The sequence below is a fragment of the Ursus arctos genome, unplaced genomic scaffold, assembly GCF_023065955.2.
Source record: "Ursus arctos isolate Adak ecotype North America unplaced genomic scaffold, UrsArc2.0 scaffold_2, whole genome shotgun sequence".
Classification (NCBI taxonomy): Eukaryota; Metazoa; Chordata; class Mammalia; order Carnivora; family Ursidae; genus Ursus; species Ursus arctos.
In genome coordinates, this window is record NW_026622874.1 from 95,495,807 (window position 1) to 95,521,598 (window position 25,792).

At 47.4% G+C, this 25,792-nt stretch overlaps 1 protein-coding gene across 4 annotated transcripts in view; it reads right to left on the bottom strand.

The window, feature by feature from the left end:
* Positions 1–25,792, bottom strand: part of STYXL1 (serine/threonine/tyrosine interacting like 1) — a 67,794-nt gene that overhangs the window by 19,834 nt on the left and 22,168 nt on the right. For 3 of the 4 annotated variants that reach the window (XM_026516037.4, XM_057315601.1, XM_057315600.1), the window contains exons 3-6: positions 20,096–20,157; positions 13,995–14,145; positions 9,504–9,649; positions 3,580–3,725 (exon numbers count right to left, since the gene is read on the bottom strand). In XM_026516037.4, coding sequence (XP_026371822.1) covers positions 3,580–3,725; positions 9,504–9,649; positions 13,995–14,145; positions 20,096–20,157 — 505 coding nt within the window. Of the gene's footprint in view, positions 1–3,579; positions 3,726–4,288; positions 4,363–9,503; positions 9,650–13,994; positions 14,146–20,095; positions 20,158–25,792 lie in introns of those variants that run through there. The other variant, XM_057315602.1, reaches the window with a different exon arrangement.

Here is a 25,792-nt window from a genome sequence, read left to right on the forward strand (position 1 = left end):
TTCAGGATTTTTACATCTGTGTTTATGAAGAAAATTAGTCTACAGTTTACCTGCATTATGTTTTGTTTTTTTTTTTTTTTTGTCAGACTGTAAAGTCAGTTATGCTAGTCTCATAAAACAAGCTGGAAATTATTCCTCTCCTTTATTCTCTAAAAAAGAAAAATCATGTTGGCTTTATTTCCTCCTTAAACATTAGGTAACATTCTTCACTAGAGCCAGAATTTTCTCTATGAGAAATTTTTTTTTAAAGATTTTATTTATTTATTCGACAGAGATAGAGACAGCCAGCGAGAGAGGGAACACAAGCAGGGGGAGTGGGAGAGGAAGAAGCAGCCTCCTAGCGGAGGAGCCTGATGTTGGGCTCGATCCCATAACGCCGGGATCACGCCCTGAGCCGAAGGCAGACGCTTAACGACTGAGCCACCCAGGCGCCCCTCTCTATGAGAAATTTATTAGTTATCGATTACTAATCAAATTTTCTATTTTGTATGATGTCAGTTTTGATAGGTTGTATTTTTTAAAAATTCATTCATCTAAATTTTCATACTTATAATAAAGTTTTCATATATCCTAAGATCTTTCTAATATTTGTAGAATAGGTAGAGTCTCTTTTTATAAATGGCTATTCCTGCCCCTTTTTGCCAATGATATATCAGATTTATTAATTTTTTAAAAACTATTCTGACTTTCTCAATCCTCTCATTGATTCTGGTTCAATAATCTGCTGCTACTATTCCTTCCTTCTTCCTTATTTGGGTTTACTTTGCTGTTCCTTTGGTCATTCCTTGAGATCAATGCTTAACTAGTTGATTCTTAGCTTTTCTTCTTTTTAATAGATGCATTTAAGGCTATAAATTTCCCTTTACCCACAGCCTAACTGCACTCCACAAGTTTTGATACATGTTATCTTTATTATTATGTAGTTGAAAATATTTCATAATTTCCATCATGAGTTCTTTTTTAACCAATGCTATTTAAAAATGTATTTCTAGGGGCACTGGGTGGCTCAGTTGGTTGAGTGTCCAATTCCTGATCTCAGCTCAGGTCTTGATCTCAGGATTGTGAGTTCAAGGCCCACACTGGGCTCCATGTTGGGCATGGAGCCTACTTAAATAAATAAAAAAAAGGGGCGCCTGGGTGGCGCAGTCGTTAAGCGTCTGCCTTCGGCTCAGGGCGTGATCCCGGCATTCCGGGATCGAGTCCCACATTGGGCTCCTCCACTGGGAGCCTGCTTCTTCCTCTCCCACTCCCCTGCTGTGTTCCCTCTCTCACTGGCTGTATCTCTGTCACATAAATAAATAAATAAAAAAAAATCTTAAAAAAAATAAATAAAATAAATAAAAAAAAATAAAACTTTAGGGGTGCCTGGGTGGCTCAGTCGTTAAGCGTCTGCCTTCGGCTCAGGGCGTGATCCCAGAGTCCTGGGATCGAGCCCCGTATCAGGCTCCCCCGCTGCGAGCTTGCTTCTTCCTCTCCCACTCCCCCTGCTTGTGTCTCTTGCTGACTGTCTCTCTGTCAAATAAATAAATAAATAAATAGATAATAAAAATAAAAATAAAAAATAAATAAAAATTTATTTCTAAGTTTCCAGTAATTTTCTGGTTATCTTTTTAAATTGTTGATTTCTAATTTCTAATGCTTTCTACAATGAAAAACAACTGTATGTGATTTTAAATCTCCTAAGATTGGTCGAGTCTTGCTTTATGGACCCTCATATTGTCCAGTTTCATAAATGCTGCCTCCATGCAAACTTTTTTTTTAAGATTTTATTTATCTGAGAGAGAATGTGAGTCAGCGTGAGTGGGGGGAGGGGCAGAGGGAGAGGGAAAGAAGCAGACTCCCCAGTGAGGGAGCCTGACTGGGCCCTTGATTCCACGACCATCACCACCACCCCTTCCCCCAAGATCATGACCCGAACCGAAATCAAGAGTCGGACGCCCAACCGACTGAGCCACTCAGGCGTCCCACGTAATCAATTATGTTTTGAAGAGATATAAAAGTGACAGCAAAAGTATTTTTTATTTATCTACATAATTATTTCTGGGGATAAACTTTATAGTTTTTACCAAATTAGGAAATTTTTTGGCTAGTACTTATTTAAATATAAAATATTTCTTTATAGTTTTTACCAAATTAGGAAATTTTTTGGCTAGTACTTATTTAAATATAAAATATTTAAATATATTTTCTGTCTTTCCACTTTCCTCTCCTTTGAAGATTTCAATTTACACATGTTTCTGTTCTGGTTTTTCTATTTTCTTCTCTTTTTTTTTTTTTTCTTTTTCTTTTCCTTTCTTTCTTCTTTTTTTTAACATCTTCTTCTTCCCTAGGTTCCATTTTGGACACTTTCTACTAGTATGTCTTCAAATTGACCAACCTTTTCTTCTGCACTGTCTGATCTGCCATTAAATCCACCCAGTGTATGTTTCATCTCGGACATTTTCATCCCTAACCTAGGACTAGTTTTTCATCACAACTGAGGCAACACTTTTCTCAGTGCCCTCTTTGCTGGCCAGTATGTTGTGAGTTTTGTCTGCTCTGATTGGAAATGTAAACTACTTTTGGCCCTACATGGTCTCTGGGGATTCCATGTGTGTTCATTTCTACTGTTTTTTCTCCCAGCCTTGACTTGTTTTCTCACATGTACATGCTTATCAGTACTCAGCTGAAGACTCAGGGGGAACTCTGCAGATGTTCAGAGCTTTCTCTTTATATTCAGCTCTCTACTCTCCATGCAGCTCTCTCCTGCAAATTCTAGCCAACCTGACCTCTCTGACTTCTTGACTCTATACCCTCAACTCAGAAGGAATGACAGGATCTGTCTCTGCCTGCTTCTTATACTGTGACCTGCCAACCGTCTCCTACCAATAAGCTGGGTCAACTGAGGGGCTCATCTTGTTTTTCCCCCCTCCTCTCAGGAATCGGTGTCCTATGTTGCCTGTTGGCCATTGTCTGGAAACCCTTGTTTTAATGTTTTGTCTGGGATTTGGGGGTCGTTTAAAGTGGGACTGTAAATTAGGTCATGAGGATGGAGCCCTAGGGCTGGGATTAATGCCCTTGTAAAAGAGGGGCCAGAGGGTGATCGTCTGCCACGTGAGGATGCAGTAAAAATAGGGCTGTCCATGAGCCAGAAAGCAGGCTCTCGCCAAACACTGAGTCAGCTGGCGACTTGATCTTGGATTTTCGTAGCCTCCACACCCGTGAGAAATAAATGTATTTTGTTTATGAACCACCAGCCTGTGGTATTCAGCTACACAGCAGCCCCAGTGGACTGAGATAGGGGTCACTTCTCAGAGGGCCTGAGAAGTAGGGTAAAATAGCATACTCTGTCCCATCATGTTAAATACCAGGAAAGCATTCCTTTTGGTGAGATCTGAAGGGCGAGTATTGGGTCTCAGAGGCAGAAGATGCCACGGCCAAGCCAGGAAACAGACTACAAACCAGGCACAGATGAAGGTAAGTACAGGGCCAATTCCAGCGTGTGCTGATTTCTAAGACCCTTTCAGCTCTATAAATGCATGGGGCTAGGAATCTTATATAAATGCTTAATTTAAAAAAATCAATAGTATTTCTACTCACAATGGCCCCTTCTCCATGGAGACATTGACATGTGCTTTGATTTTCAAATCCTTCTGAATTTTTGGGTCGCAGGCTTGCCCGAAATTGCCCAGGTAGATCTTGCCTGGTATTATTTCAGCAGGATAGGGCTGAAAGGCATCCAGTTCCTGAGGGAAAGGAAGGAGAAAGGCTGCTGGATAGAACACATACGCTACGTGTCATAGAATAAGATATTCTTTCCCCAGGGAAGAAACTGGTTTTGTTTTTCGTTGTTGGATTTTTTGTTTTTGGTTTTCTGTCTTTTGAAATGTGGCTCAGCATGAGAAAGATAATCCAGAATAACGAAGGAGACTGACTTGCATGAGGAGTTAGAAGGCTGATAGTACAGGACGGAGCCACTGCGCCGTGGGACAGCACGCCGCATCTGAACACGGACATCCCACTTACCCCCCACGGCACCTGCGTGCACTTTTCCGGGTGCACGAAGATTGGCATCTGATACCCCTTGACACAGAGCTGTACAAATCCAGTAGGGGGGGAGAGTGGGGAGCCTTATATTATTACACATTATAATTGTATATATTATAATATATTATTATTGAAGGGACAGCCCTTTTATTACATAATTGCATATTATAATTATATCAACATAATTATAATTGTATTATTTTTGGAGGCCTCCAGAATTTTAACACCTTTTTAAAAGAAAAAAACCACTAAAACTACTCACATAGAGCCTGTTTGTCATTAGGAAATAAATTCTGATGAGTTCTGATGTAGACAGGTAGGGGGGACGGGACACCACCTAAATGGGAGTTCACTGGAATTCCACGTCCAAAGTTATGGTATGAAAAATTGGGGTTTCTTTGAAAAACAAAGACACAAAGAGAAAGATTATTCCTACATTCCCCCAAAGCGTGTCCTAGGAAACAGCGGTCACTCTCAATGCGCTGTGAAAAAAGTTGAGAGAATCAAGTACATATGGGAAGCAGTACCTAGGCTATCCCTGTCTCAGAAATTCACAACATAGGTTACCAAGAAAAGGCAGGAGAAGTAAAAGGCAGTAAAGAAACCTGCTAACTACAGCTACTATGGAAAAGAGTACGGAGTTTTTTCAAGCACTTAAAAATAGAATCACCATATGATCCAGCCATCCCACTTCTTGGTCTATATCCAAAGGAAATGAAATCACGATGTTGAGGGAGTATCTCCCGTCTTCCCTGCAGCATTAGTCACCGTAGCCAAGACACAGAAACAACCTAAGTGTCCATCGCAGATGAACGGATAAAGAAAATGTGGCATGTACACAGAATGGGCTATTATCCAGTCATGAAATGGAAGGACATCCTGTCATTTGGGACAACATGGGTAGACCTAGAAGGCATTAGGCTAATTGAAGCACAGGAAAACCTCGTCTTACTGTGCTTCCCTTAATTTTGCTTTAGAGATACTGCAATTTTTACAGGTTGAACATTTGTGGCCACGCTGCATTGGGCAAGTCAATCGGTCATGTTTTTCTACCAGCATTTGTTCACTTCGTGTCTCTGTGTCACATTTTGGTCATTCTCACAAAATTTCCAACCTTCTCATTGTTATTACATGTATTATGGGGATCTGTGATCAGTGGTTATGACCCACTGAAAGCTCAGATGATGGTTAACATTTTTTAGTAATAAAGTATTTTTAATTAAGGTATGTCCATTTTGGGGGCGCCTGGGTGGCTCAGTCGGTGAAGCGTCTGCCTTTGGCTCAGGTCATGATCCCAGGGTCCTGGGATCGAGTCCCGCATCAGGCTCCCTGCTTGGTGGGGAGTTCTCCCTTCGCCCTTCACCTGGCTCATGCCCTCTCTCTCTTTTTCTAATAAATAAAATCTTAAAAAAAATAAAAGGTCTGTCCACTGTTTTTTTTTTTAGACGTAATGCTAATGCCCACTTAACAGACTATAATATAGTCTAAACATAACTTTTATACACAACAAAAAATTCATTTGCCTTGCTTTATTACAATATTTGCTGTATTGCAGTGGTCTGGAACCAAACCCACGATATTTCCAAGGCATGCCTATAAGTCAGACAGAGAAAGACGACTACTGCATGATCTCACTTATATGTGGAATAGGAAAAGGCCAAATTCTTAGAAACAGAGAATAGAACAGTGGTTGCCAGGGCCTGGGGAGTGGAGGAAATGGGAGATGTTGCTCAAAAGGGTACGAACTTCCAGACATAAGAGGCACACGTTCATGGGGACTTTAGTTAACAATACTGTATTATATGCCTGAAAGTTGCTGGGAGAGTAGATCTTAAATGTTCTCACCACACACACAAAAGGTACCGAGGTGAGGTGATGGATGGGTTCATTAACCCTATCTGGTGATCGTTTCACAATATACAGATGCAGCGAATCAACACATCGTACACCTTAAACTTCTATATGTTAGATGTCAATTATATCTCAATAAAACTGAAGGGGAAAATTTACAAAATCTGATTGTTCCAAGGTAAGATTATGAGAGTGCCAACCAGGTGGTTAGAAAAAAACTGTCATCAAATAAGAATTTATAAACCGGTTGGAAAACAGCCAGTAAAGCACGGCGGGCTAAGACTATTCTCCAAGTGTACCTCTGGGGTACTGCTAAGAACCTTCCTACTGGTTCCTCAGGCTCATTCTGTAGCCCAGATGTTTGTAATAACACAGTGGCTACATGTTTCTTATTGGCATGGGTTGAAATCACTTGTGATATTGAGTACGAAAGCCAGACATAACCTCAAGAAAATACACACACACCCCACTCACGTTGTATAAACTCTTGTTTCCAGCACGATCTGTTTAGTGGTCCCTTTTTTGCATGAGTATCCCACGGGAAATGCTGACCTACGTGATTTCAAAGGTTAAACCTAGTTCTAAAATTCCTCTGGCTGCAAGTCGGACTCCGAAGTACCGCAGGCTACTTTGTCAGAGCCTTGTGGCCTCAGCACATCTCCCCTCCCAGTGAGCCCACCACATGCCCACATCCTTCCCAAGCTGTCAGCCTCAAAAAGCCTTTCTCAGAGAGCAGACGGCAAGCTGAGCCAATGCTCAAGGGTGAGAAAGGGACACACGACCCAAAACGTCCCCAGAGCTCGGGCTGACCGCACCCATAACACTCAGCTTGCTGAAGCCAAAGGACACACCCCCGCATCCAGTTTCATCTGGAAAATCTCACTGAACACCGGACACGGATTTTTTTTTTTTTTTTTTGACAGAGAGAGACAGCCAGTGAGAGAGGGAACACAGGCAGGGGGAGTGGGAGACGAAGAAGCAGGCTCCCAGCGGAGGAGCCTGATGTGGGGCTCGATCCCAGGACTCTGGGATCACGCCCTGAGCCGAAGGCAGACGCTTAACGACTGAGCCACCCAGGCGCCCCCGGACACGGATCTATCAACTCTTCTTGCTGCTTTCAAACCAGCTTCCTTTCCTGTGGCTGTGTGGCAGGGAAAACACGCCGGGCTGTTGAGAACTAGTGTGTGTTAATTCTAGATCCTGTGATTTTGACACCCACATCGATGAGGATATCCAGACTGAGCCCACTGCCCTCCCCCACACTGCCTCCACCTCCCGTGTCCCCCCACCTGTCACCCACATGGGGAACCAGGGTACTAACCGCAGGCTCCTTCCTTCTCCCATGTCCCGCCCTCCTCCTCCCCCACCATGTCTAATCAGTGCCACTGCCTAAGTGTTTCCCGACTCTGTTCTCCCCTCACGGTTGCTGCCTTCCACCTTTCCCAGACCCACCCGACCCCCATGGGTCTGCTTTCCACACCACGATCACTGGTGAACTTTTTCAAGTTCAATCAGGCGGTGCCAGCCACCCCGGGGCTCACCACCGTCTCTCTCTAGTGTGGGCTTCACGTCTTAGTCATGGAACCTTTTGCTCCAAGAGAAATCTCATTTAAGGGAGGCCACAGGTAAAACAGAGGGAATGAGAAGCTGCTCTGTCTAAAGGCCACGTTCAGCGCCCCCACCCGCCCTCCTAGGACGAGTCCCTTGGGGAGCAGTAGGGACATCCCTGCTTTCCAGCATCTCAGAGCACGTAGCAGGAGGGGCGTGGGGCTTTCATTCTTGCCCTTGAACTACTAACGAAGGTCCCAAAGCAGAGAGAGACAAATACTAGGTGCCTACACTCTAAGGAGGGCCACAGACACCTAGGGCAGAGCCCAGCCAGCTGCCACCAGCAGCCACCACGCACCCCGCCCCCCAATCTACATAAGACGGTGCAAGGGCTTGCAAGTCACAGGTGTATACACATGTCAACATTAACTAAAACGTGCATTTAAATATGTTGCAGTTCCTCCTATGTCGACAAACTTCCTTACAGGTTGCTGAACCTCACGCTAAAGTTTTTTCAAAAGGGAGGGAGGCGAGTTATCAGCAGGGTGAGGTTTGCAGAGAAATACTTAGTTTGCACAATGAAAAGCCAAGAAGGAGAGCTCCTCTAGGAGTGAGCAGTGCCTGGCAGGACGGCGAGACAGGGCGGTACACCTGCAGAGCAGAAAATCATAGTGCGAAGGGGTGCAGGTGTGGTCGGGGGCTCATGGACTAAGTAAAACAAGGAATTGGGGGTGCTCCCGGCAGGAAGTCTCGGCTGGCTTTCTCTGAAAGATCCTTAGTAGCAGATGGGGCCCCTGAACCGGGACCCAAGGACACCAGCACCTAAGGCCCCCAGCAACATACAGAACCGGCCGGACCAGAGTGAGAAGGCATGGCCCCACCACTGACAGGCAGCCAGTCCCACAAGACAGGCCCACCCTGGACCCCCCAGCACTGAAGTCACAGGCCTGGGAGCAGGGAAGAGAGGAGAGGTCCCTGCAGCTAACCCACACCTCTGGCCACTTCCACCCTCAGCTCTGGGGGATGGGAAGAGATGAGACTTGATTCAGATCTGAGATTGGAAGGTGAAACTAGACTCGCTTTTCCTCTGCTTTAAGAAATTACTACAAAAATATGCAAAAGTAGAGAGAAGAGTGTAATAAAGCCCTGGGTCGATCACCCATTTGCAAACATCATCAACTAATGGCCAGTTTAGTTTTAGCTCTATCCTCACCCACTTCCCAACACACCCTGGATTATTTTGAAGGAAATGCCAGATGTTGTATTGTTTTACTCCGTAAATATTTCGTTCTGTATCTCTGAAAGATCCAGTTAACACACACGTTTCCCCTATCATTTTATGATTAGCTTGAAAGTGGCCAGAACTTCTGGAATCTGCCCAAGATCCTGCTAAAGGCAAAGAGCCAAATGTAATTACTAGAAAAAACAGGGGCCCCGCATGTCTACATCCCACTGCATTCATACTCTTGAATAAACCCCACTCCCGCCCTCCAGAGACCAGCCCCTGCCTGTCGGTCATGGCCCCCCCATGGCCACCCCATGCCGGCCTCAGCCACCCTCCACCCACTTCTCTTCCTTGCAAGCTCCTCTTCCTTCTTCCGGTCTGGCTCCAGGAGGGGCCTCACCTCTGGGCTCCAGACACCGGGGGCGCCCCTTGTCTCTTCTGCTAGCCAAGAACTCCTCGTAGGCAGGATGCTAGCTCGTCCTTTCTGTGTTCTCTGGGCTTATGGGTCCAGACAGCAGAGAACAGATGGGCAGCCTCAAATCACGGCGCCCCTGCCTGTCTTTGATGATGGCCCACCATCCAGAGCTCCCCCTGGGACCCCTGCCCTCTGGACGGGCCCCCTCTTCACCACCACGCTGACTCCGGCCTGAATCCAGTGATGAGAAATTCACCCTCGTGGCCTGGACCTCCTGGCTGCCCCAGGTCCATTTCCCAAGCATGGTCTCCTCCAGCCCCTTCCACCATTCCCATGTCACTGGCCTCCTCTTTCCCCTACCCTGCTCCCTGGCCCTCAGTCCCCAGGGGGAGACCATGCTCCCACCCAAGCCTGCTTGGGCTCAGCACCCTGCCTCACCTGCAGCATCCAGATGATCTTCTGCGTCCGGAGGAAGTGGTACATGGCTGAGAAGCGCTCGTAGCCTCCTTTCAGGACGCAGACGGGGTGGCGGGTGAAGTGGGCCAGCGCTCTGCCACACTCCACGGCAGCTCCGGGCACCAGCTCTAAGAGCAGAGACCAAAGAGGTGATCGCCCCTGTCTGCCTAAAGCTCCAGTCGATGTCCACTCGATTTGGAAAAGCAATGCTCTAGGGACCCAAAGCAAATCTAACCGGACAGGAGTATTAACAACTCAAATTCAAAACACCGCTTGCTACTAGTAAGTTGATCCTTCTTTTCTGTAAATTCTTAAATGATCTAGATCTCCACAGGATCGCAAGGAAAGGGGATTTAGCAGAAGGGAAGTGTCCCTCATATACGTACCTCACGATCGTATACCATACCATTCACCTCAAGTGGGTAAAGTAATGGTTTCCAGTATAATCACAGAGTTGTGCAACCATCACCCCAAAAAGAAACCCTGTACGGGTTAGAAGGTTCCACTCCTTTCCCTTCAAACACCCAGCTTGAGGCAACCACTAATCTAATTTCTCTCTGCGGATCCGCCTATTGTGGACATTTCGTATATGGTTTTGTGTCTGACTCCTTTCGCCTAGCTAGGGTCTCCCGAGTTCATCCGTGTCAGTACTCTGTTCCTTTTTAGGGCTGAGTGCTATTCCATCATGTGGAACTACCACCTTTCGTTTATCCGCGCAGCCGTCGAGGAGCATTGGGTCATTTCCAAGTCTTGGCTGTTGTGGATGGTGCTGTGAACACTTGCGTGCAAGGTTCTGTGTGCACGGGTCTTCATCTCGGGTGCGAACCTCGGAGCGGAACTGAACCATACCGTAACTCTGCGTTTAACGTTTTGAAGGAAACACCGAACTGTTCCGTGGCACCTTATCCATCTCACACTCTGACCAGTGGAGCAAGACGGCTCCAATTTCCCCACATCCTCATCGACACCTGTTAGTAGCCGTCTTTTTTATCGTGGCCATTCTCGTGGGTGTGAAGGGACGGCTCATTGTGGGTTGGACATTGATTTAATCTTAAATGCCTTCACTGAGCTGCAGAATCACCAGGCGACAGTATCCAAAATAGATATCTATGGGCAAGCTTGCATACTCAAGGCGGAGCCAAGATACCCCCAAGGCCAGGATCTGAGCCCTAAAGACAAATACCAAGCTGCAGACTCTGGAGAGCCAGCTTAAAGGGGGAAGGGCGGGGGCATGGGCTCTGACTTCCACATTGAACCTCTGTCCAGAGACAGTCAATTCCAGCAGGGGCTGCTGAGGACTACAGGGGCCTGAGATCCGTCTGGAGGACTGGATCCGGAGGAAGAGCCTGGGGTCAGCAGCCAGGCCACGAGAGAAACTGGAGCTGGCGGGACAGGAGCCAAACCCTATCCTAGAACGCCTGGCTTAGAAGCCAGAGTCCTGGGTGTCTCAACACCGTCTCCCTCTTGAGCAAGAGACTGAATGATGGCTGAGCGGTCAGAGGGCTCGGGAGAGGGGAGTCCCAGGACACAGTGCCGCTGCCTTTAAACTGGACAGCTGCTCCCCCGCCAACGTCACATGACCAGCTGGAGGCTTATTCACCGGGGGGCTACGGGGTCAGTGCCGGAGAAAGGCCAGTTTCCAGAACAATTAGAGATTCCAGAGGAAAGCCTTGAGGACAGTCCAGGGCCCAGGCCACCCAGCCGCAGATATGATGGGGTTATTAACATTAACTTTATTTTTAATCCTATTAATCTTGAGTTCTCCAATGACACGAGGCTTCGCATGCTTTGAATTGGGCACCCACTGCTTCAGGAGGACGCGAGATCCCATCCAGGCCAAGGCGCTCTCTACTCAGCGGCGAGTTTTAAGTTAAATTACTTTTGGTCCTTAGCCAGACAATTGGCTTGAAAGTCAGGCTTTGTTCAGAGAGCAGGGGGAAAAAAAAAATGCCCACATTCCCAAAGCTTCCCCCCGCAGTTGTGGTCAATGACCCAGCCCAGGAAACTCCAACCACACCTATCAAGAGCCCCGTTTGAAGGGTCTATAATCTATATGTTGTAAGGAAGGAAGGCTGATTTAATGTAAGGGAAATGTCTCTCCTCCAAGAAGGGGGCTGCTCTTTGCCTGGTAAAAGGAGTTTAGAGAAAGAGCCCCATGGGCCAAGACAAGGGAAGGTACTCTCCAGGTTCCTAGGAAGAGACCCAGCCGAGAAGGTAAAAACACCATGTCTGTGGGGGCAGGGGTGCAAAAAACCACCTGCGCCCGGTTCCCACTAGGAATCCTGAGACCGCGCCCTCCCCCCCCAACAGGGTGGGAGAGGAGAGAAACAGCCACAGCCCAGGGACCAGCAGCACCTGTGGAACTCCTGGGAAGGAGGGCACAGAGCTAAGGGGAGGGAACCACTCCTGACTCACCCTAGACAGGGACATTTCAGCCACAGACACAGCAAGGACAGAGGCCCAGGGCCCAAGGCCACACAGGTGAGGGGCACCTCCCCAGGAGGCCAGCAGGAGAGGAGCACACAGAGCGGACGGAGCTTCTAGAATATGATGGAGGCTCCACCCATGTCCCGATTCCCTTGGGGAGTGGGGAGGTAGGTGCTTAACAGTAGAAAGGGGAAGGGGATGGGGAGAGAAACCTCGAAATGGTCTTTTACCCCAGAGACTCTGCGTTCACCTGAAAGATGCCATTTTAAAGGAGAAAAGTGCTTTGAGTGGACGAGTGTGTGTGTGTGTGTGTGTGTGTGTGTGTGTGTGTGTGTGTACGCACACGTGCATGAAGGTTGGGGTTTTGCTGTGTTGTTTTGCAGTTGTGGTTTCCTACTGAGTGAGAATGGGGGCTCCATGAGGTCATTTATAGGACATAGAGGGGGTTATCTTTATTGACCACTGTTTCCTATGGTTTCAGGGTCCAACCTACAATCCTAGGATTGCAGACTGGAACCCATCCAACCTGATAAGCTTGGGAAAGAGGGAACAATGTCTTGGCAAAGGACCTCCAGGGAAGACTGATTTCATTAAAGATGGAAGCCTATCGCCACCCAGTGACCACTGCTGTGAATGCCCAGGCCCATGGAAACCCCACATATACTCACAACTGAGCCACGAGCGGCAGAGCCCCTATGCCAACAGCTAGGGATTGTCAGCCCCCCAACCAGGGGCTGGGTGGAGAACGCAGGGGCGCCTCAGAAAACAGATCAGAAGATTAGAGCCAACCACGCATTGCTCTCCAGCTCCACTATCCAGGCCTTGGGAGACCAAGACAGAACCAACCTGCCCGAATCCTGACCCCACCGCTTATTAGGTGTGGTGGTTCCAAGCACAGTCCACAAATTCTTTCAAATACAAGAAATAATATTTGAAAGAATATAAAGGGAGGTTGAGTCTGATTCCTCACCCCTTGAGGGTAGGCTGCACTCCATGACTTCCTTCTAATGAACAGAATGGGGCAGAAGTGACCAGAAGTCTCAGGACTCAGTCGCAAGAGCCATGTGGCTGTCTCTGGCTCTCTTGGATGGCCCGTTCCAGGGGAAACCAGCTGCCGTGTCACAAGACCATCCATGTGGTCCTACGGAGAGATCCAGGTGGGGGGGAACAGAGGCCTCCTGGCCATACCGGTGTGAGTGAGGCACCTCGGATGCAGATCAGCCCCGCCCAGTCAGCCCTTCAGATGACAGCGACCCTAGCCAGCATCTCAACTGCAATCTCAGTGGACATGCCGTACCAGAGCCTGGCATCAGTTAATTAAGGTTTGCAACGGAGTTTGGGGGTAATTCTTTACATGGCAGTAAAGAACTAAATCAACATATGTAGGATCTTGAGTGAGTTACTGCATGCACCTTTCTGGGCCTCAATCTCCCCATCTATAAAATGGGAATATTACCTATTAGAGACCATTCTCCACGGCCTCTCGGGTTTCTATGTGTCCTGTGAAAAAAGATACTGGCTTTTCAAGAGTATTTGTATAACAAACATCCTTGGAAGATAGACCGTTTCTCCGTCTAGAGCCAGGGGCGGGCAGGCTTTCTGCCCATTATAAAAAATTAAGGCCCTGGGAGCACCTGGGTGGCTCAGTCGGGTAAGCATCTGACTTCGGCTCAGGTCATGATCTCGGGGTTTTGGGAGGGAGCCCCACACTGCATCTGGCTCCGCACTCAGCAGGAAGTCTTCTTGTCCCTCCGCGCCTCTCCCTGCTCGTGCTCATGCTCTCTCTCTCAAATAAATAAAGTCTTTTACAAAAAGAAAAAAAAAAGATTCAATCCCCTGAGCTCAGAGTTCTCCTGTAATACAACCCACTGTGTGGGTAGGTTTTCCTCGGCCCTCTTCCTGTCACCCTGTGAGAATGGGGGCTTGGGCACCAGCGCAAGGAAAGGAGGACATTCCGGCTACTTTCACTGCTCTGAGTAATAAAGTCCATCGACTCTGACTCGATCACCACTAGCTGCTGTTCCGGCCGCGCTCTGAAACACCTACCTTGTCTGCTATCGTCAGAGCTGTCATCCTCGTCCTCCTTCTTGTCCCCTCTTAAGATGATCTCCAGGGTGCTGGTGTTGTTATCATACACCACACAGTATTTCACGCACTCCAGATCCACAGACTCCGGGATAAGATACTCATTTGCCCTCTAAAGAAACCACGGGAGAAGTCAGTTGGTGGGTGGGTTCAGCTGGGCACATACTCCCCGCACTCCAGCCCTGGGTGCAGCTGGAGGGAGGACCGTGCCTGTTCCCCTGACTACACACACAGTCCCAGCAGCACCGAGAAGGAACCGGAGAGTGTGCTGGACGCCGAGCACCTTCCACGCCCATGTGCCCTGCTGTGACAAAGCTGACCACAGCTGGCCGGACCAGAGACAGTGTCCTGACCAAAGAAGAGCTGGTCTATCGAGAGGCCCGCAGCCCAGTAGGTGGCCTAGCGCGTGTGCTCTCAGAGCAGCCGAGGCCAAACTGATGACATCTCTCTGGGAGAGGGTAGTTGGTGATGGAGGCCTAATCTGAAACCTGCCATAAAAAGGGCAGTGAGCAGAAGGCTTGGATAAGCAGAAGTCGCGAGCAAGCGGATATAATGCGTCAGACTCAGATGTACACTGTGAGAGCGGAAACTTTTGTTCTTTTGTAGTCACCGATGCACCCTGAGCTTCTAGAACTGTACCTGGCACATGGCTATAAACACAGTCCGAGGAAGGAAAGGGCAAACAGGAACCAGGACGTCGTGAGCAGCTGGGAGCGGCTGAGTTGCCAGGAAGGTGGGCCACGGGGGCGGAACAATGCCCAGGACCCCAAAGGGCATCCCAGAGCTCGAAGAGGCCTGGCTGGGCGGTGGCTGAGAGGTTAGAGGGTCGCATGCTTCCTGAAGGCCCCCACTACTCAGGGAATCCCGAGCCTGACTGTCCCTTGCAACCTTGTCTGGCTGACAGAGATGGCCGAGACAGGGCCTGCAGGTGGGGTAGGGCGAGTACATAACGATTCTACTACAAGGCAGTGAAGCAAGGCCTGTGGAGGGACAGACCAGAAAGTTCTCTGGGATGGAGAGGGGAGGAATCCTATTTGTCTGGAGGAACTAGGAGAGAGCCGGTGCTCAGGACGAGCAGGGTTTGCACAGATAATGAGAGAAAGGGGGGCTTCTGGGTGTGGAGAACAACATGAGCAAAGGGGACAGGAGTGGAGACGTGGAGCAGGTGGGAGGGCAGGACAGATGTGGCTGGACATTCGCTCGTTCGCTCAGTAAGCATACGTTGAAGGTCTACTCTACACTTACGCCGTCTGAGGCTCTGGAATACAGAGCTTCAAAGCGGCACAGGAAACACCCGAGTTGGCCCAGAGGACACAGAAAGGCTGTGCAGGTGGGAGGGATTGGAGCTGGGGCTGCAAGGGCGAGGAGAAATCTGCCAGATGGACAAGAGTGGGGACAACGTTCCAGACAGAAGGAACAGCTTCCGATCATTCATTTTAGTCAACAAACATGCTGAGCACATCCCAGATGCCAGGGACCAGACTGAGCCTCCGGGATACGGTGATGAGCAAGGCACACGCATCCCTGTGCTCCCAGCAAAAGGTCTGGAAGCCTGAGACAGCAGTATGCTGGGGGGGGGGGGGGGGGGAACGGGGGACGACATACTCTATATCCTAGATTAAGAGACTGTTGGTTGGGGTGCCTGGGTGGCCCCATCGGTTAAGCATCTGCCTCTGGCTCAGGACACGATCCTGGAGTCCCGGGATGGAGCCCCTCGTTGGGCTCCCTGCTCAGCGGGGAGTCTGCTTCTGCCTCCCCTCCCCCCTTTCCTGCTCCCGCTCCTGCTCTCTCCGTTGGTCCTCTCTCAAATAAATAAAATCTTAAAAAAAAAAAAATAAAGTGCACATCAATTGTAGGATATATTTCAATTTCAAAAATATTCAAATATGGGGGGGATATGTGTATCTTAGAAGGAAACACAGTACGGCAGTGCTGTTGAGGTGCCAGGTGAGAATGGAAGCAGGAAGGCCGGAGGTGCCAGCTGAGAATGGGAGCAGGGAGGCCAGGCGAGGGAGGCCAGGCGAGGGAGGCCAGGCGAGGGAGGCCACCGAGCTGGGGGCTGTGTGTCCTGCTGGGGCTGTGTGGGGCTGCTGGCAGGAAAGTTGGGAGGGGAGCCAAGAGGTGTCAGCCTGGCTGAGGCCCAGAGAATGTCTCTTCCAGAGCTGGGGGTGCTGCCAGAATCACAAGACTATGCAGATCTGAGAGTGGAGCCAGAAACCGAAGGCCATAAATGACAAAGGGGCTCTGAATAGGCTGTAGAAAGCAGAGAAAGTTCTGAAATGCGGATTAAGAGCTAGACATTGAGGGGCACCTGGGTGGCTCAGTCATTAAGCATCTGCCTTCGGCTCAGGGCATGACCCCGGGGTCCTGGGATCGAGCCCTACATCGGGCTCCCTGCTCTGCTGGGAGCCTATTTCTTCCTTTCCCACTCCCCCTGCCTGTGTTCCCTCTCTCTCTGGCTCTCTCTCTCTCTCTGTCAAATAAACACATAAAATCTTAAAAAAAAAAAAAAGAGCTAGACATTGAAGCCAGCCAGTTGAAAATCCTGGAGTTTATCTTTGTGTACGGTGTGAGAGAGTGGTCAAGTTTCATTCTTCTGTATATAGCTGTCCAATTTTCCCAGCATCATTTATTGAAGAGACTGTCATTTTTCCACTGGGTGTTTTTTCCTGCTTCGTCAAAGATTAGTTGCCCAAAGAGCCGAGGGTCCATTTCTGGGTTCTCTATTCTGTTCCATTGGTCTATGTGTCTGTTTTTGTGCCAGTACCATGCTGTCTTTGTGATCACAGCTTTGTAGTACAGCTCGAAATCCAGCATTGTGATGCCCCCAGCTTTGTTTTTCCTTTTCAACAACTCCTTGGCGATTCGGGGCCTTTTCTGGTTCCACACAAATTTAAGGGCTGTTTGTTCCAGTTCTCTGAAAAATGTCATTGGTATTTTGATTGGGATGGCATTGAAAGTGTAGATTGCTCTGGGTAGCATAGACATTTTAACTATGTTAATTCTTCCGATCCATGAGCATGGAATATTTTTCCATCTTTTTGTGTCTTCTTCAATGTCTTTCAAGAGTGATTTGTAGTTTCTAGAATATAGATCCTTTACGTCTCTGGTTAAGTTTATTCTGAGATAACATTGGCTAACAGACACATGAAAAAATGTTCAAAATCGTTAGCCATCAGGGAAATTCAAATCAAAACCACATTGAGATACCACCTTACACCAGTTAGAATGGCAAAAATGGACAAGGCAGGAAACAACAAATGTCGGAGAGGATGTGGAGAAAGGGGATCCCTCTTACACTGTTGGTGGGAATGCAAGTTGGTACAGCCACTTTGGAAAACAGTGTGGAGGTCCCTTAAAAAGTTAAAAATTGAGCTACCTATGACCCAGCAAATGCACTACTGGGTATTTACCCCAAAGATACAGACGTAGTGAAGGGAAGGGCCCCAATGTTCATAGCAGCATTGTCCACAATAGCTAAACTGTGGAAGGAGCCGAGATGCCCTTCAACAGACAAATGGATTAAGAAGATGTGGTCCATATGTACAATGGAATATTACTCAGCCATCAGAAAGAACGTTTACCCAACATTTGCAGCAACATGGATGGGACTGGAGGAGATTATGCTAAGTGAAACAAGTCAAGCAGAGAAAGACAATTATCATACGGTTTCACTCATTTATGGAACATAAGAAATAGGAAGATCGATAGGAGAAGAAAGGGAAGAAGAAAGGGGGAGTAAACAGAAGGGGGAATGAACCACGAGAGACTATGGACTCTGGGAAACAAACTGAGGGCTTCAGAGGGGAGGGGGATGGAGGAATGGGATAGGCTGGTGATGGGTAGTAAGGAGGGCACGTATTGCATGGAGCACTGGGTGTTATACGCAAATAATGAATCATGAAACATTACATCAAAAACTAAGGATATACTGTATAGTGACTAACATAACATAATAAAAAATTATTATTAAAAAAAAATAAAAACCCCGGAAAGGTGGGGGGGAGCAGGTAATGATGGGTTTGGGATGGGGAGAGGGGGTGTTAGGCAGCAGGCTCATCCTATAGGCAAACGCCCTACCACTGAGCTATACCCCCAAGCAGCAAGCTTATCCTGGAAAAATGCCTGAGCCGGGGCCCGGGCTCCCCCTCAAGTCCACGTGGCAAAGGGCCAGAGATGGAGGGCATCCCAGCACAGCGTCAGTGGGAAAGGCAGGGTCAGCGTTGCCAGACAAAACTTCAGAAGTAAAACAGACGGGACAGCTCATTGCAGTTGGACAGCTGACGCTGGAAGCCTGAGTGAAATCTCTGCGCAAGAAGATGCACTGACAGACCGGAAGGAGACCAAGGACGGACCAGTGACTGTCTTCAGACAGCGGCAGGACAAGAGGAAGCTGAAGCAAGGACACAGAGGAGAAACCGGGGCAGACAGACAGACGTTGGGAGAAGAGGGCGGAGGCTGTGGTCGGGACAGAGGACAGAGATGGATTTGAGCGGAGGCTGCCAGGATTGGCAATGACTTGAGAGACAGAAGATACCCCGTGGGGCTGGAGGAAGGGAGCTCACTGCAGGAGGGGGCACGGTGACTGCGTGCAGGGCTCAGTCTTTTTACAAAGGTGGAATAAGGGGCACCTGGGTGGCTCAGCGGGTTAAGCGTCTGCCTTCTGCTCACTCAGGTCATGATCCCAGGGTCCTGGGATAGAGCCCCACATAGGGCTCCCTGCTCAACGGGGAGTCTGCTTCTCCCTCTCCCTGCCCCTCCCCCTACTTGTGTGCACACTCTCTCTCTAGTAAATAATTTTTTTTTAAAGGTGGAATGAGGGGATCCCTCCTACATTGTTGGTGGGAATGCAAGTTGGTACAGCCACTCTGGAAAACAGTGTGGAGGTCCCTTAAAAAGTTAAAAATTGAGCTACCCTATGATCCAGCCATTGCACTACTGAGTGTTTACCCCAAAGATACAGACGTAGTGAAGAGAAGGGCCATATGCACCCCAATGTTCATAGCAGCAATGTCCACAATAGCTAAATCGTGGAAGGAGCCGAGATGCCCTTCAACAGATGACTGGATTAAGAAGTTGTGGTCCATATATACAATGGAATATTACTCAGCTATCAGAAAGAACGAGTTCTCAACATTTGCTGCAACATGGACGGCACTGGAGAAGATGATGCTAAGTGAAATAAGTCAAGCAGAGAAAGACAACTATCATATGATTTCTCTCATCTATGTAACATAAGAACTAGGATGATCGGTAGGGGAAGAAAGGGATAAAGAAAGGGGGGGTAATCAGAAGGGGGAATGAAGCATGAGAGACTATGGACTCTGAGAAACAAACTGAGGGCCTCAGAGGGGAGGGGGGTGGGGGAATGGGATAGACCGGTGATGGGTAGTAAGGAGGGCACGTATTGCATGGTGCACTGGGTGTTATACACAACTAATGAATCATTGAGCCTTACATCGGAAACCGGGGATGTACTGTACGGTGACTAACATAATATAATAAAAAATCATTGAAAAAAAAATAAAGGTGGAATGAGGGAGGGGCAGGGAAGTGAGGAAGGGAAGGAAAGTGGCTTCCATTTTTGGAATATAATTTTTTTTAAGTTTATTTAAGTTATCGCTACACCCAGAGGGGGGCTCAAACCTGCAACCGCGAGATCAAGAGTTGCTTGCCCTTCAGTCTGAGCCAGCCTGGATTAGAGTAATTATCTCCATGGCTTATTATTGTCTGTTCCTGAGTAGGACAGAAGACAATGAGCCGAGGGCATCTTGTATTCTGTTGTATCCCCCAAGGTCTGGAACAGTGCCCGGCCCATCAAGGAATTAAATCAACATCTGCTCAGTGAAGCTGTTGGCCATGATGGGGTGGTAGGGACACCTTAGGGAGCACGTGAGGGGTGTGGGAGTCCCTCCTGGTGGATGCACAGGGGTGGTCCTGCCTCTGCTGCCCACAGTGTCCCCCACCATTCTGTCTCCTGGATCTAGGATAAAATCTCCCATCTCCCCCCAACTTCCTGTAAGATAGCCAGCCTGCCCCACATTCTGACTCTGCCAGTATACCTTCTTCACTCGACGGGCTGTAATCACATGGCTTTCGTCATACTCCCATTTGGAACGCACATCTGGAAAGAAAAAGTACTTAATAACTGTATTTGCAAAGGAGCATATGACCAAACCACTTAGAATACTTGCACCATCCTCCACATATATTTGTCTGGCAGTTAGGTGATAGCGATTGTCAGTTTAAAACTCAAGGCATGTGGGACCCCTGGGTGGCTCAGTTGGTGAAGCATCTGACTCTTGCTTTCCGCTCAGGGCATAACCTCAGGGTTGTGAGATCGAGCCTGTGTCAAGCTCCACGCTCAGCGGAGAGTCTGCTTGGGATTCTCTCTTTCCCTCTTCCTCTCCCCCCTCATCCCTGCTACCACATGCTCTCTCTCAAATAAGTAAATCTTTAAAAAATAAGAAAAAATAAAACTCAAGGTGTGTAGTTCCACTATTCTAGGCTGCCCGCATGACTCTCCTGCCCCATCATACCCACATCCACACATCCTCTTAAGCCGTAGCACAACTTTGTACCTTTGATTTAAGGGAAGTTTTCTCTGAGGTCCAAAAAAAGTGGGGAAGGGAGAAATCAAAGCCAGAGTAAGCTCATACTAAATGCCCCATGGAATTTTAAAAACCAAATTCAGACTCTAAAACTTAAGAACTGAGGTTCTAATGCTCCTGCTAGGGCAGAAGGTATGACTGATGTCCTCAAAGTTGGGAGGAATATGGAACAGGAACAGAACCTTATCCATGAATCCTAAAAAGGAATGTTATCCAAAACATCATTTTTTTTAAGATTTTATTTTTTAAGTAATTTCTACACCCAACATGGGGCTCGAACTCACAACCCTGAGATCAAGAGTCACATGCTCCACTGAGCCAGCCAGGTGCCCTCAAAACATCATTCTTAAATTCAACAAGAAAACAAACAACCTGATTTAAAAATGGGCAAAAGATATGAACAGACACGGCACACCAAAGAAGGCATGCCGGTGGCAAACAGGCAGGAAAAGATGTTCCATGGAAGGTCATCAAAGAAACGCAAATTGAAACAACAAATAAGAGACCCTACATGCCTATTTGAATGTCAAAAATCCAAAACACGGTCAACACCACATGCTGGTGAGGATGTGGGGCAACAGGAACTCTCGTTCACTGCTGGCGGGAACGCAGATGGTAGTCACTTCAGAAGACAGGTGGACAGTTTCTAACAAAACTAACCATAGTCTTATCAACAATCATGCTCCTTGGTATTTACCCAAATTAGTTGAAAATCTATGACTACAAACGTTTATAGCAGCTTTTTTCAGAATTGCCAAAAGTTGAAAGCAACGAAGATGTCCTTAAATAGGTGAATGGATAAACCGTGGTATATCCAGACAATGGAACAGTACTGAGTGCACACGCGTGCTCACACACGCGCACACGTACACACACGCACACACAGCTATCAAGCCAGGAAAAGACATGGAGGAGAGTCAGATGCATGTATAAGTGAAAGAAGCCAGTTTCAGGCTCCCTGCTGTACAGTTCCAACTATAGGACATTCCCGAAAAAACAAAACTGTACAGACAGTAAAAAGATGTTTGCCAGGGGTTAGTGGGGAGGGAGGAACGAACACGCAGAACACTCAGGATTTTTAGGGCCATGAAACTATTCTGTATGATACTGTCATGACGGCACATGTCACTATAAATCTGTCAAAACCCAGAGAGTGTGCAACACTAACCGTACTGTCAACTCTGGGCTTCAGGTGATGACGAGGGACCAACACAGGTTCATCGACTGTAACAAACAGCACTCTGCTGGGGGCTGAGGGTAGTGGGAGAGGCCGTGCTTATGTGGGGAGACAGAGGTACTCAGGAAATCTCTGTACTTTCTGCTCAATTTTGCTATGAAAATACAACTGCTCTAAAAAATAAAGGCTATTTCTTAAAAAAAAAAAAGACATAAGAAAGCATTAACTAAAAAAGAAAATACGGGCAAACTTAAACCTATTAAAATTACAAACGTCTACCTTTTCTAATCAAAATACAACATTAAGAAGGTGAAAGGGTAAGGATGCCTCGGTGGCTCAGTCAGTTAAGCATCTGACTTTAGCTCCGGTCATGATCCAGGGTCCTGGGATGGAGCCCTGCATCCCGGAGTCCTGGGATAGAGCCTCGAATCAGGCTCCCTGCTCAGCAGTGAGCCCGCTTCTCCTTCTCCCTCTGCCGGCCGCTCCCCCCTGCTTGGGCTCTCTGGCTCTCTATCTCTCTGTCAAATAAATGAATAAAGTCTTTTAAAAATAATAAAAAATAAAATAAAGTAAAATCTTAAAAAAAAAGAAAGGGTGAAGAGGCAAGCCACAGAGTGAGAAAAGAGATCTGCAATAGAAATAACAGAAGACTTGTATCCAGAGTTTACATAAAGAACTTCTAAGTCAATGGGTGAAAAAAACACTAATAAAAACTTCAGACATCTGAAGATACTTTTAAGACACCTTTAGAAACGGCTTAAGGCCACAGCCTGAGCCTGACCCCAGCTCCCCCTAAAGTGTCTGCCAGAAAAAACTCAAGGCTACCAAAAGAACTTTGTTTGTCCCAGCCAACACCGAAGATAGGGCCCCTGCCCCCTTTCCTAATCTCCAGGGAAGGGCAGGAGCCTAACTTTGATAAGTGCCAGTTAGCAAACCCAGATGGGTCTCACACAGACCACATCCCCTACCCTTCCTGTAATCGTTCACGCCCCCAGTCACCTGAGCCCCCAACTCCCCCCCACTTCACTCTCTCTTAAATTAGCCGGTCACCTCTGTACAAACCAAAGCAGAGTTCGGTTCACACTGGACTCTTTCCTGTTGCAACAGTAGGTTACTGATAAAAATCAGTCCTTCCCACTTTCTATTTTATTTTTTATTTAAAATCAATTAACATATAGTGTATTATTAGTTTCAGAGACGGAGTTTAGTGATTCATCAGTTGCACAGAACAGCCAGTGCTCATTACATCAAGTGCCCTCCTTAACACCCGTCCCCCTGTTACCCCATCCCCCACCCCTCTCCCCTCCAGCAAACCTCAGTTTGTTTTCCAGACTTAGGAGTTCCTTGTGGTTGGTCTCCCTCTCTGATTTCATCTTATTTTTCCCTCCCTTCCCCTATGTTCATCTGTTTTGTTTCTTAAATTCCACATATGAGTGAAATCATATGTCTTTCTCTGCCTGACTTATTTCGCTTAACATAATACCCTCGAGTTCCATCCACATCGTTGCAAATGGCAAGATTTCATTCTTTTTGATGGCTGAGTAATATTCCATCGTGTGTATATATCACATCCTCTTTATCCATTCATCTGCCGATGGACACCTGGGCTCTTTCCACAGTTTGGCTACCGTGGAACTTGCTGCTATAAACAGTGGGGTGCAGGTGCCCCTTCAGATCGCTATGTTGGTATCCTTTGGATAAATACCTAGTAACGTCCTTACCACTTTCACTGCTTTAACCGTGGCCTGGCTTTGTTCACCCTTGATGCTACGTAGCAACAAAAACGAACCAACCACATGTAGCTACATGACAGTATGAGTGCATCTTAACAATATAACCTTGAGCACAAGAAGTCAGATACATGGTCTGTCTGGCTTAAAAAAAGCAAAACCTGGGGCGCCTGGGTGGCTCCGTCATTGGGCATCTGCCTTCGGCTCAGGGCGTGATCCTGGCATTGTGGGATCGAGCCCCGCATCAGGCTCCTCCACTGGGAGCCTGCTTCTTCCTCTCCCACTCCCCCTGCTTGTGCTCCCTCTCTCGCTGGCTGTCTCTCTCTGTCAAATAAGTAAATAAAATATTTAAAAATAAATAAAAAAATAAAAAAAGCAAAAGGAAGCAGAGTATACTGTAAGCTCATTTCTTTCATTCATATAGATGTGAAAATCAGAAATCATAGTAAGCCAAGTCTAACAGTGTTCACAAAACACACAATGATCTAGCAGGAACTAGGTAATACTAGGAAATCACATTGAGATATTAAAGGAGAAAAACTAAGTTCATTTCCACGGATGCTGTTAAAATCAGAAACAGAGACCACCCTTGCAAATTCCCTGAGCAGGCAAAACCGGGTCAATCATACAAACAAAGCTTAATTCAGTTTATTTTATAAAGCTAACTTGACCTGGATTGTTTCTTGCTTGTGTCTCTGGAAAGAATAAGCATGATGAGGGAACAGAAGGCAAGCTGAGGACAAAGCAGAAGTTTTGTGGCCCCCCCCCCCGCCATGGGATGTATGTGACATTCCTCAGGCACTCCTGGCTGCCCTAAAGGACAAAGAAATGGTCCTTACTACCTCAGCCCATTGACAAGTCCTTGAAACAGGCATGGTGACATTTCTCTAGGAACTCAGCTGCCTCGATGTTAATACTTTGCTAAGGGCAAAAGGCAGTCCTAGCCTGACCCCCTCCCCTCCCCCAAGATCCTATAAGTTTACTTTAACGTATAAAAATTCCTTTGGAAACTTCTTTTATCTCTAAGCCCCCAAGATACGTATTGGCAATCATCCCCCAAGCATATGGCCCACCGATATACATCCGAAGGGTCTCATCACTCAGGTTTTATTAGACAGTAATAAATGACCTTTTCCCAACAACAGCTAGCCCCGTCAAGGTCCTGGAAACCTTGCTTCCAAAATTCCTTAGAGACTTACGCTATCCCTAACCCCCTCCCAACTTGAGGGTATATAATGGGCCACTCCTCACAACCCCGGGGCAGCAGCTGTTTCTGCCCACAGGTCCTGTCCCTGTGCTTTAATAAACCACCATTTTGCACCAAAGATGCCTCAAGAATTCTTTCTTGGTCGTCGGCTCCGGACTCCACCCCACTGAACCTCACGTATATTCCCCAACATCATCAAGCAAGCTTTGAACTTTTGCTCAAGATGGGTAAGAGGGAACCACTGAAAATTGTACTATTGTGACCAATCCCTGAAAAATAAATCCTCACGGCTTCTTCACTACGAAGCTTGAACACAAATATACCCAAGCCTCATCCCACAGTCTGGCCTGAATGTTTCCAGTTTGCAAACGGCGTTTTTGGTGTGTATACAATAAATTTTTACTAACTACTACTTCATGATTCATTAGTTTTACCTTCGTGGTTTTGAACTTGGGCAATGCAGAAAATTTCAATTCATATCACGAAAAAAAATAGCCTCAGTGAGTTAGGTTTATACGGGAACTTCCTTAACCTGATGGGAAAAACTACTGAATAGCTACACGAAACATCACAGCGCTCAGTAAAGGGAGAAACAAGACAAAACGCTCAGTCATTGTGTCTCTGTAACACCACACTGGACAGCAAAGGGCACAGCAATGCAAGGAGATAAGAAAAATAAGGAAAAGGTGTAAGAATTGAAAAGAATTGGAACTATCATTATATGCAGGTAAATAGGATTGTCTATATAGAAAATGCAGAAGAGCCACAAACAAGCAGTCTTAGCAGGAGAGCACGTCAAGATTGCCAGATATATGGGGCACCTGGGTGGCTCAGTCGGTTAAGCATCTGCCTTTGGCTCCGGTCATGATCTCAGGGTCCTGGGATGGAGCCCCGAGTCGGGCTCCCTGCTCAGTGCAGAGTCTGCCTCTCCCTCTCTCTGCCTCTCCTCCCGCTCGTGTGCGTGTGCACGCTCGTGCACTCCCTCCCTCTCAAATAAAATCTTAAAAAAAAAAGATTGCTAGATACAACCTATA